This window comes from Chenopodium quinoa, unplaced genomic scaffold, assembly GCF_001683475.1.
Source record: "Chenopodium quinoa cultivar QQ74 unplaced genomic scaffold, ASM168347v1, whole genome shotgun sequence".
Lineage (NCBI taxonomy): Eukaryota > Viridiplantae > Streptophyta > Magnoliopsida > Caryophyllales > Amaranthaceae > Chenopodium > Chenopodium quinoa.
In genome coordinates this window covers 6,967,177-6,979,934 of record NW_018743574.1, presented here as the reverse complement: position 1 = coordinate 6,979,934, position 12,758 = coordinate 6,967,177, and the positions used below count along the sequence as shown (strand labels likewise).

General features: G+C 35.2%; 1 protein-coding gene across 2 annotated transcripts; it reads right to left on the bottom strand.

Moving 5' to 3' along the window:
• Positions 1-1,736: 1,736 nt before the first annotated feature.
• LOC110682408 (BTB/POZ domain-containing protein At5g67385-like) lies at positions 1,737-12,284 on the bottom strand. Of its 2 annotated transcripts, XM_021858739.1 has the most exons (8): positions 12,041-12,284; positions 7,375-7,489; positions 6,602-6,672; positions 5,087-5,666; positions 4,848-4,923; positions 4,070-4,687; positions 2,985-3,524; positions 1,737-2,428 (listed from the first exon to the last, which is right to left on the bottom strand). In XM_021858739.1, exons 4-8 carry the CDS (start codon positions 5,185-5,187, stop codon positions 1,868-1,870), a joined length of 1,896 nt encoding a protein of 631 aa, XP_021714431.1. In that variant the 5' UTR covers positions 5,188-5,666; positions 6,602-6,672; positions 7,375-7,489; positions 12,041-12,284; the 3' UTR covers positions 1,737-1,867. The 2 variants fall into 2 exon arrangements, with proteins under 2 accessions (XP_021714431.1, XP_021714432.1); XM_021858740.1 differs by lacking the exons at positions 6,602-6,672; positions 7,375-7,489; positions 12,041-12,284 and having other exon boundaries at positions 4,848-4,917; positions 5,087-5,694.
• Positions 12,285-12,758: the final 474 nt, after the last annotated feature.

Below are 12,758 nucleotides of genomic sequence, written 5' to 3'. Positions count from 1 at the left end.
GAAAAGATAGTAGAATATACAGTAGTAGTCTTGTAAGAGTATAGTTGGAACCTGCAAAAATAGTTGATTTTGAATTGTTTGTGTCTGCCACCAAATGGTAACAAGAGATTCCTTGTCTTGAATTAATTAAATTACAAACCAGCTACTACCATCAATGGTTTTGCCCTGTCCTCATAATTTAGCTAATTAATGATTTCTGTTTAATTTTGGAAAAACATTATTTGGAAGTATCCTAATCTTCTTCCCCAAAGATAGAACTTTCCTGTAACCAACTGTGTAGTGTTACATTGTATGTATGACCCAGAATCATGCTTTGCTAGCCTGTCCTTTTTTTTTTACTCTATCTTTACTTTAAACTTTCTTTTTTGATTTCATATGTATAAAGGATACTTTCTAAGACGACCCCCACCACCGAATCATTCATTTCGAGTTTTTCTTGCTAATTAGGGGTGTGTTCTATTCTCCTTATTTATGATTATTTGATCGATATTTGTATAAATTTAGCTAAATCTTAATGGTTTGGTTTAGTCACATCTGAATTTTTCTAGTCTAATTATAATAAAAAGTTCAAGAGAGAATAGTATAACTGTATAAATGTCCCAAGTATCGTTGTCTTTCACGATTTTATCTTTCAAATTGTCCTTACACATTCTGCTTTTGTTATGATATATGTGTAATTCTAATTGTTTTGACTTTTCAACATTTATTGATACTAAATAATTGTACTTTAACACGGAGAATAGACTAATAGTTGTGTTGTCATTTTTCATCAATTATGTTGTTATTTTTAGTCATTTAAATTAGTTATCTAGACGGTCACATGTTACAAAATTCAATTATTTTTCTACTGATCTTGACTGAATATAAATATTTATTACTGATTAAAATCAATTTTTACCTAGTCAAGATAATTTCTACAAATTAATCATTATTGGATCATTATAGTACTGTTTTTGTTTATTAAATTTTTGATTTACACTTATTGGAGAACAGATTGTTATAAGATGGGCTTTTGAATGAGATGGCTCATTTTTTAAGGCCCAAATGAATGATAATTGCATATAATTCTACCTGACCAGCCCAATTTCCCTTTGACCGGTAAATTAGGCATGGAGTTAAAAAATCTCATTAAAGGATGAATTTAACTACTACCTCCGTTAATTATTATGTGCAACAAAGGGGTATTATTTGTGAGACATAAAATATTTCTTTGTTGCACATAATAATTAACGGAGGTAGTACTTAAGTGCTTCCTCTGGAATTCAGACAATTGAACTCCATCAAACCTCTGAAAATGGTGATCTAAGTATTATAGCAAATCATTAACACCACCATATAGCAATCCTAGGCTAAATCAAGTGTCGCCCATGATTCAATAAAAGCAATACTAATAATACTTCCTCCGTTTTTTTATTATTGCACCATAGGGGTTGGGTGTAAATATTTTGGTAGTGGAAAAAAGTAAGAAAGAGAAAGATAAAAATACAAAATTGCCCATGTAACATATTGATAAACTAAAAAGTAAGTGTGAAAAAGAAAGGGTATGTTGGGTATTTGTAATGTGAACACATATAATTTTTTTCCTAAAGAGGAAATGGTGCAATATTTGTGAAACTTCCTAAAAAGGAAAGTGGTGCAATAATAAAAGAACGGAGGAAGTATTGATTATATCATGTTTATGATATAAAATGAATTTTACAGATAATATACAAATACATATACTACACAACAATACATTTAGCAAACCGAAGTTGAAGAAAAGAAAGTGCAGTTTTTTTTTCTCAATCCTCAAAATACTGACTGAATCATGAGCTCAAACTGTACATTACCAAAAAAGTCCTACAAGACAAACCATGTAAATCGAATTTTAAGAGATGGAATGGCGACGACCCTTACTAGCCTTAGCACGGCGAGGAGTTGAGAGTACTCCTCCATCAGCAGGAATAAGAAGCCTCCCTAATTTCTTCACAGAGGTCATAAAAGACTTCCTAGGCAAAGGCGGCTTTTGATCAGAAGCAGACGTAGTACTTTTTGCAGGACTGCTAGTAACAGATGTATTATTATCAATCATATTCTTAGGTTTCTCAACTTCCTTCAACTTCATTTTTAATTTAAGGAGCTCAATTTTCAGGTCCTCATTCTCCCGCTTAAGCTTTACAAGCTCATCTGCAGAGGGTGTAGTCGAGGAGTAAAGGTTCAGAGTTTTGCTAGGGATTATGGCTCCTGTAGAGGAGTTGAAATTGCTGTCATTATTTTCATTCATGGACTCACGAAGGCGTTGCTGCTCGTAGTAGAGGACTTGAACAACTGTTTGGACAGGAAGACGGTCATTTTGAGCCGCATGAGCACATGCCTCCCTTGATAGCTTCTGGCAATCCATTAAGCTGCACACTTTCTTCCTCTCCAGGTCAATTAGTGTAGGATGAGCCTGCAAAGTTTTCTAACAAACTTGCACAACAACGTTTTTTCTCTCAACCTTATACAACAAATGCAATATGATATTATGGACGGCCATTCATATTTTAGTGCAAATTTTGAGATAATCAAGGTATTTTTTCTCATTCATATTTGCAAAATCTAGAACTATTTTAAGGTGATGAGTGTATGATATCTTTATCAACTGTTCAAGTAGACAGGCATGGAATACGTGGACTATATCTTAGGGAGGAACACCTGATCTCAGGGATCGGTCTACAAAACAGGCCAATCCTAAATGCGTCGATACAACAATACATAATGTGATAATGATATAAAAATATTCAGTGTTTATATATTTGACCTTAAATTCAAACATGACATATTGTATTATTTCAGGATGAAAGAAATCTGAAGCAATAAGAAGTAAAAGCGACAATAGCTGCAATAAGATAACAGAACTTTGCAGGTATTTTAATTCGAATTAGCAGCTCTTTGATCAGTGGAATTAATATCAATAAAGTAGATGATGTTATTATACTGAATTTGCAAAATTAAACAGAACATACCTTGAGGAAAATGTCTATAGCTCTATACATCCCATCCTCAGTGACTCGAGCTTGTTCAGGAATGATCTCAGCTAGACCAGTAAATTTGGAAACTGTCAAATTTCGATCAGAGGCAATCTCAGCCAAGTAACTTTCCATCAATCTCCCCACTCTTTCCAAGTCATTAGAAGGAGGAAATACATGTTCCTCCCCAGCACCATAACCCAGATGATTACCCTCCACTTCGCTCTCAAGGAAGTTCATCATGATCCTCCTTACTGAATCCACATCAAACAAGGTGTCCCCAGTGAAACAATATGAAGGTATCAAAAGGTCATCTAAGGCTGCCTGACCAAGTTGTAAGGCCATCCTCTTTTCCAAATCAAGGCGGCAAGCAACTGTTGTCTCGAGCCATATTGAAGAACGAAGCAATGTGGCTAGGAAACTAACTGATAACACATTTTTTTCCCTGGGAAGCAGGCTTACTATGGTCTCTAAGACAACCCTCTTTTCATGTTCTTGCTTGGGCTCCAATTTCTTCCTCCCCTTACCGATCACCTCCTGCTCCACAAGATCATAACAGTGTGTGAATTTATGAAAGAGATAGGGAGAAGTTATCATAAACAATGCCTAGAATAACACTCTTGTGTGGTTTTCTATAATGACTCAATTGGGTCAAAAAAATTAGTATTGGGGAGGAAAATTGATTAGTTCCTTAGGTCGAGTGCAAAGTATTTCTCAGATACAAATTCCTAACATTAAAAGTTTTATAGGACAAGGCTATCATTGTTTTAAAACACAATATATTCAAGGGGCAAATTTAAAAATACTTTTCCAACTGTAAGAAGATAAATTACTACACAAATCCGAATCAAGAAGAATCAGGGCATGAAGAAAAGCGGAACCAGAAAGGCAGAAAGGAACATATTCTCTCCTGATATTAAATATTTCCTACATTGACGGGAATTTGTAAATGTTTTTCCCTTACTCTCTGATTTTATACCATCAAATAACAGAAGTGGAAACCGAAGATGCAAAAACATAGGTTAGGAATTTGAACAGCTAAATAAAACATGAACAAAAAGTAATTGAGGAGGGCATCTCACCAAACCTCTAAGAGACTTTTGAGCATAGAGCATGAGTAGTGGACCAAGAGCATATTGCTTAAATCCTCTAGCTGTCATTGCTATCAGAACCCTTTGAAACATATCAATTCTAAGTGTAGTTAAATCTTCTGCCCACCAAAACTCCACGATAGGTTTTTGCTGAGGAACTAATGAAGAATTGATTTCTTCAATGCCGCCTTCCATCCTGTTGGTCCCTGAGAATTGGCTATCCTTGCAGGCTAGAAAAGCTATAGCGTCAACACAACGACTCACTACCTTTACTTGCTCTGCCATAGGTAGCAGGCTTTCTGATGTAAGCAGAATCGAAACACAGGAAGAAAGGCTCTTTAATGCTACTTCATTCAAGTATGTCTCAGTCCTTCCAACAAGGTTCTCTACTGCAAAATCTTCTGTCATTTCAAGATACTCAGCCGCACATCGAAGCATGGCAATGTTTTCAGTGCTTATCTCAAAATTAATCCCATAGCAGAACTTTGCTGCAAGCTCAAAAGCTTCTGCTCCTCCCGGAATGTCCCGAATTTCAACGTTGCAGACATCAGAATCATTAGATTCTGATACCAATTTCTTAAGGTATCCACATTTTGACAGGAGTGGGAACTGCACTTAACATAAAAAGTATATAAACCTTCAGCTACGCTTATGTTAAGTGCCATTTTTTTTTTTCACATCAAATAAAATAAATTTATAAAAAAAAAGGAAGATGGATGTTTTTGTTGTATAAGATTTTCCTTTTTTCAACTATAACAGTGAAAATTACCTTGTGCAAAGAAAAGGAATCATCACCAATACGAATGGTGACATCACTAGGAATTTCCTGAGAGATAATCCTGCAATTACAAAAGTTACATCAATAATCTCCTGTTTATTAATGATTATAATTTAATTTTTATGATAAACTTTCAAGATACATACATCTCTAGGAAAAAAAGTCGGTGATATATATTATAATAATTAAAGCATTAACATAAATATATAAATAGGAGATGAGAGGCAAACCATTCATTTGTTCTCTTCATAGCTGAAGACAGCAGCTCTTTCTTCTTAGAGGACATGTCACCAGTAGTAAGTGGAGCTTCTTCTTGATCAAGTCCCATCATGAAAAGGATCGAAAACCGAAACCAAAATCCTTTATTATCATAATCACATCAGAACAGTGCCATAATATAAGGCCATAAAAGCAGCAGTAAAGAAGACAAAGTAGAACCAACTTCACCCCAAGAAAAAAAAAAAAGTTGTGGTGAAAAAAGTCACTCAATCAAACTGAAATGATTTCCTTTTCTTTCCTGGGTACTACTATGTTTTCTACCCTGATCTTTTTTTCACAATGAAAATCCTGAACTAAATTTTGTTCAGTGACAGTAGAAGCTCAATTTCCAATGAAGAATTATGTAAGAAATAATGTTGGTAATACACAATCATCGAACCTGTGAAATTACACAAATGGGTCTCGAGTATGAGGATGAAAGCCACCATAGAAAGTGTCACATCTTGGTAGGGAATAATGATAATGAAAATGGACAGATATGTCAAATGAAGGATGTCCTCCAAAATCTCTCCATAATTGTGTGGTAGTAAGCTGAGGAAGATAACAAAATAGGATCAGATAGAGTGCTTTGCTAAATAGACCTTGTACTTCATATGTAATTATGTAAAACACTAGTTAAAAGTCTCGCTGGATTTTCCATGTGGGAAACATCTCAAATCCAACTATCCAAGAAGTACCCATGTTTACCTGTCCTAATCATCATCAATATTGAAGAAAATACGAACCATCACTTGTAGCTAGTTGTGATTAAAAGTTATCGTGGGGGGTGAATGTCAAGCAGCTTAGTTGGTAACGATGTTTAGGGGTACATTTGCATGCCAAGAATAGAAACTCGGTTTTATCTTACCATCATTAATAATCAGTCCAAAATGGGCATCATAATGGAGATTATTTCAATGTTTTAGTTGGTTTTAACATATATGAGAGAGGGGTTGAAAATGTGTCTCAATCAGCATTTATTTCTTCGCAACAATATAAGAAAACGGTCACAACGGATTGGATTTTGCTTGTATGTAAAATTCAAATGTACACAACAACCAACAAACACTAGCTTGTACAGAACTACTGATAGACTCCAGAATGCACGTACTGTGAGCAATAGAGGCAATCTTTAGTTCTTGTACGAAAATTATTGATTTGCGGCATTCAAAACACCAGTAATATTGTTCTTATAATCAAACTACTGTAATTAACTTTGGACAATCTTGTCAAAATTCATGTATATTCTATATATTATCAGTTGGGCCTATTTAAATTAGCCAAAGCAGTGATGCTAACAACCATCACGCTTTACCAACATATATATGTATGCATGGTGCAGCCTGGAGTACCCAGAATGTGGCTCTACTAAGTGACAAACACAAGCCTCTCCATGCGCGTGTGCCGCGTGCGTGATGTGCACATTCCAAATCAGGAGCGCTATCTTGGGTACTCCCGGGTGCACGAAAAAATTGCCACATTCTTACAGATTAATGATCCAGCTATCCACATGGATCCACCGATTGGCTTGTTTGATCTTAACCAGCCTTGAAAAGTCCTACCAAGCCAGAAGACAAGGAAAAAAACATTATTAGATCAAATTTGTAACAGATAAGGTAACATAGAAATGTTTGCATACCCCAAAAGGCTCAGATCTGTCAAGATCAGAGTGCTTTATCTTTTCTAGAAGACTTCAATTAATAATTGATAGAATTATGCAAACTTTCCCCAGGAAAAGTTATCTACGGCCCCTCTATTTTTATTTATTTTTTTTTTTTCTGGAGAAAAAAAATACTTGTATGAAGACTTGAACCTAAGACTACGGCCCTCTCTTTTAGTTTTCTTTCATTTTCATATTTAGAAATCAAGGAGACACCAGTAGGTGACCCAAGTCAAATAGTTTCCCCACAAGGAAAACCAGCACCAGAAGATGAGCTTTCTAGAATAAAATTAGAGTACTTTTCTTTCATGACAAGAATCAAGACAGCACATGTTATCAGCGGGATTTTCTGCATAAAATTGAGAAACTATTAACATATCAGGGTCAGTACTTTGTTACAATCTGTATTGGAACACCCAAAGTCATCATTCTCAAGCCAAATGACACATAACAAGAAGACTTCTATACTCTACCATTCAAACCCACACACACACACACACACACACAAAAGAAGTATGTTAAGGCATGTAACTAGCTGCAGTTTGGGGTTAAAAAAAAAAAAGGGAAATAGTCATGTCAGTAAATATGAAAACATCATACCATAGCCAACTCGTGCCAATAGTTGAGGTTCACAATCTATTTTGCAGCCATCATTTTTCTGGGTCGAGTAGTCACCCATTGATTGATTGAGTGGTCGACCATTAATCATTTGATCCTGTAAAATGTAAATCAGAAAAGTACCAACTACAGTTATAATCTTATAATAGCCATGGGAGAGAAAGCAATAGATGAAGGTTAACATATTGCTAAAAAAAATATTGAAGCTTTTGTTTAAGTCAAATCACATCAATATATCATCATGCAGATAAAATGATAAATGGGTCCTTCAGGATACAATGCTGTTATTGCATTATACAGACACATATCTTTTGTTGAGCTGTAAGCTACCTACTCTATTTTTACACTAACATTTGGATTCTTCACACCTAGAAAAGGATTGGTAATGATCCAGAAGGGAGAAAGAGAAAGCACTGTTCAAGTAGCTACCAGCTAGCTACAAGAGCAAGAGGCTGCTCTTTCTGGCATTATATTACCCACAAAGAAAAACATAAAACCACTTAAAGACAACAATATGCAAACAATGCATCTGTAATTATTGAGACAAAGGCCACATGCATAAAGGTTTTTGTTTGTGTTATCTCATTTAATAAAAGTTATGAAATTGAACGCTCAACCACTGGGGCATAATTTCATATGTTCCCTCCCCTTCACAGACCCAATGTCATTTATCAACCAAGACGAAATGCATATATATACAGAATGTTGGAATAACAGCATGTTTAAGATGATTAAACACAAAAAACTAATACTCCGTAATAATTTAACATATAATCATATGCTAAACTGGCATATCAATTGACATGAAGCACTTGTCGCAACTGACAGAAGCAAAGGGGTCATGACTGGAAGTAGCCTAAAGGCTTTAAAAAGTTCTGACATGATAATCACGCGCCTGCTCTTTCAGTCATGAAGCAGGAATTTTTAAGGCACATAAGACTCAAATTTCCACCTGCCATGAACATTAAGACATTCGGGATAAATCACTACGTGCTACCTGTGACCTGTCCCATTTGAAAATAAAGGCCCCTAACTAGTGAAATAAACACAAAAGAAAGAGAGAATTCAGAATAATCAGCCAGAAGCAGCCAATTCACATGCCTAAACAGGCATAAACCACCATCACAAATTGTTCTATGCACAATGAAGCTTCTGTGTGAACTGTGAAGCTATACATTTTACTCTGCCAAAGCCCTACTTTGGCAAGGCTGCACTATATTGTTGTTGTGGGGGTGGATAACATGTCTTACCTCTTACGTATATAATACTAAATGTGAAAGGGTTTGGATCTTTGATACCCAGCTGCAGGAATTTTAAAATATAGTCAAAATTTAAAAGACTGTTGATCAAAACATTAACATACCCCAAACCCAATGCCTCTAAACTCTATAATTTTTTTGCCAGGATAAAGAAAGCGGATGGGTGACACATAAGATTTAGGATCTAGCCTATAAAACAGAAGTATAGATATGTTTGATACAACATTTCGCATCTATAATTATAGCACCATTCTGAATTCCTAAAAAATTGGAATTGTGACACCATGCCACCATTTTAAGATAAGTTGTATGAGTTAGCTAGCAACTAAAGACAACACAGACAAACATAATCAAGCCACCTTTAGTTAAAAAATGTACTACCTCTGTTTTTATTTACTTGCAACATACCACTTTGGCATGCACTTTAAGAAGGATTTTAAACTAGGTAAGTGAACAAATTAATAGAAATAACTTTACCATCGATTAGAAGAAAGTGTTGAGTTGTTATAGATAAATGTTATAGCTTAATCCGTCCCTCTACCTTTTCTAATCACTTCCTCACTTAGCATGTCAAAAAGGTGTGTTGGAAGTTTTTTTAAATAAACAAAGAAAGTATATTTACCACGACCAGATCACTCCGACTGACAACTTTATTGTTGAGATTAATTGAGAACTTATGATGATAAATTGAGTAAATTCTAGGTCAATCAATCAACTTGGAGTTTTTAATCCACCACATATAAAATAACATACAGCTCATTATTTGATATTTAAGGCCACTAGACATTGTGAAGATCGCATGTACTGCTAACTTTTTAACACACATCAGACAAGATATAGCGCAAGAAAAGAAGAATCAAAATACTCATAAATGTAAAATCAACCCTTATGGCCAAGGAAAATATTGCTTTAAGCTAGCAATTTGACTGATAAATACCACAATAAAATAAAAATTTAAACCACATTACCTTTTCATATATACTATTAAGTTGAACAACGGGATTCATAATTACTCATATATTTTACAGTGGTATACTAATAAGAGGAATGTCACTATGATCAGGGTGAAATATGAAATGAATAATTCAAGCACATATCTGTTATGCATGCTAAACAACTTACAGATCAGCAGCAATCATTGCAGTTTTTCAGTATACATTGAGGCCCAGACCTACCAGGCCACCCTCATATTGTCATATGTACAATTCCTAGTAACTGCCAATTAGTCAAATCACAGCCAAATTGCAAAAAACTGAGGTTAGCCCCACTTCTATTGGGATTCTAAAAGAAGTGGAGTTAAAAAAATTATCATTGCAATATATCTCTATCGTGGTTGCTAAATGAGTAGCATCTTTGGTGCTTCGACATTTCAATCAGGCTTAACAAGGGTTCATTCTCGATTGTGGACACAAAGAATGAAGTCTTTAGCATGGACAGTAAGGACACAGGCCAGTCTTGCAGTTTGACATAAGGCATGCACCTAGTTATGGCCGTCAAAGCTCACAGTCCACTCATGCAAGTAAACATATATGTAAATGTTAGTTCCCAGCTAAAGTTCATAAGCATCTTGCCTATGCAAGAGAACTTGCGGTTTGCTGAGACATTAGCCCTCGATATTAAAATCCCTTATCAACCATGTTAGTTCACCTATTTTCAATCTTTATTACTTATTTCATCTCAGATAATTAGATAGGTCAAAAAATCATATTATGTCAAGGAAACATTAAACAAAATCCCATAAGCTCTGACTTCTGATCACTTTACAATGGAAATAACTTTAAAACCATTCAAGTTTCAGGGAAATTTAGGTCAGACTTTTTTACAAAAATCTTATAAGAATAAATCATACTCCGATAAGATAACATGAGATCATAAAATATTTGGTAAGAAAAATAAGGGAGAGAAAGAAAAAGATTAAATCACATAATCACAGACAAATTAAGCATGGCTTTACTTCAAGGGATGTGAGCACATGAGGTTGGATTTCCATGACATCGAGAGGATTAAAAGATTGCAATTTCCTCCTTATTGATTGGTTATAGTGGATTAAATAATTTTTAGTGGGTGGGGTGTCTTATTGCCCTACAGATTCTTGTATATAACGATCAAATCACACCATCACAATTTCACCCTCCTTATCAATAGAACTCATCTTACTTTTCTTATTAGTCAACACAATTCTATTGTACACTTTTTTTTTAATAGATTATTCACTCCTAATTTACTTGTTGGAGAGATTTCTCACTTAAATACAGCATCTCCAACCTTCATAACCCAACTGTGATCTGCATTCTGCAATGAGTTCATATTCCCGTAATCTATCTATAACAAATTTATATACCGTATAGCTCCACGAAAGTTAAAGTTGCTTGAAAGGGGCTTTCTCCACTTAAGCCACCAAGAAAAAGTAAGAAAACCCTAGTGTGGCCTATTTGTCAAAAAAGAAAAAAAGAAAAAAAAAAAAAAAACTCACCAAGTGTCCTCCCCGTCCCCAAGTGCCCCACAAGGCCATGACACACACACCTTTCTAATTTAACCAAGGGTCAACAAAACTTCTTTAGATCTGAAGTGTTGCATATAGTATAGTCTATACAAAATTCAAACGACAACCACCGAAGGGCATGATTATCATGAACACTACACTAGATCATCACTTAATTATTCAAAAAGAACTATTTCTGTAAGGCTTATTGTCAAAAAGTAAGAAAGCCCAAGTAAAAACCCCTTTCACACACACACAATGACATACTACCTCGTCCCATAATACAATGCCTCTTTCTCTTTATTGTGTGAGGAATAAATGCTCAAAAGAGGCATTGTATTAAGGGACGGAGGTAGTACCTTTCTAGTTTAGCCAAGGGTCTATGCAAACTACTTCTTGATCAGAAGTGATGCACAATAGTAAATAGTCTACCCAAAAATCAATCCCTCAGCCTCAAAACAGCGATTTTCATAATCACTACACTAGACCCAATTACATATTTAGGGAAAACTATTATTGTAATAATTGGAGGGTTGGAATAAAGTTAAGACCTTTTCTTGTAATAGAAACATCAAGAAAGCAGTCACCCTACTTCAATCGTATCATAACAAATTGAATTTCTTTCCCAAATGCAATTAGATTTTCGCATCATAATTAATAGCTAAACTACACAATTGAAAGTACTACAATAAAGCGCTTCAATCTAACAGCGATAATGCAGATGAGAGAAAGAGTAATTACAGCTTTACATGTATAACACAACACAACATAACATTATAATCTCATATTTATCATACAACTATTAAACTAGAGTAAAAATAGCAAATTCACCCAATTAGACTAGCAAAAAATCTGATTGAATTCATAATAATAACAAAACAGGGAGAAAAGTAGCGCGGTTTCATACCAAGAGTTCAACTGAGAAGCGCAAATTTATAGCCTATCTCCTGCGGATTGATAACGCAAACGCAATCATTGGAAAACCGCAAACCTTCTCTTCCCAAACAGTGTGTAGTTTGATGTTTTCCATTTGTGTGTGAGTTATTGATTAAATGATTACTCCGTTTGAAGTATGAACTGCCAACGGGTCCGTAGGAACAAAAAGGGGAGAATGGATTTCAAGATTTCTTAGAATGGATAGGGTAAGTCTAATAACTTGAGCTACCCTCATTCAAATCTCTCAAATAGGTAATCTCTCCAAGTGATAAAGCCAAAGTGTTGGGGTGTGGGATGGTGCAAGGGGGTTTGTAGCATGTGCCACAAGACATGTGCACCCAAGGACAAGGCATACGAACAATTGGTTTTGTCGTTTGAGGGTATGTCATCATTGCCTTAAGACATGGTGATTAAGGATGAATGAGATGGTTTTGGGCATCATCCGTGACTCCCAAGACTCTTTGGGAACCCATAGAAGTACTTGGATGCAAAATCTTACCGGGGTGAAAAAATGATGTACAGAAGTCAAATTTGAACGCTATAATACACGAAATCAAAGGAATTTAGTAGGTGTCCGGATCCGGTGTCAAAAATTTACGGAATTTTACGGGATGCGTCCCGAGGTCATATGATGTTGTTCAGACCCATATACAACCATAAGTCGGCTACAAAGGCCTCGTGGAAGCTTG

What these genes read in the sequence shown, in the direction of transcription:
- LOC110682408 (XM_021858739.1), bottom strand. Translation starts at nt 5,187, where the DNA reads ATGATGGGACTTGATCAAGAAGAAGCTCCACTTACTACTGGTGACATG. An exon ending in ATGAAGAGAACAAATGAATG is followed by an intron (nt 4,924 to 5,086) that starts GTTTGCCTCTCA and finishes TAACTTTTGTAA; the next exon opens with TTGCAGGATTATCTCTCAGG. An exon ending in CTATAGACATTTTCCTCAAG is followed by an intron (nt 2,429 to 2,984) that starts GTATGTTCTGTT and finishes AAAACTTTGCAG; the next exon opens with GCTCATCCTACACTAATTGA.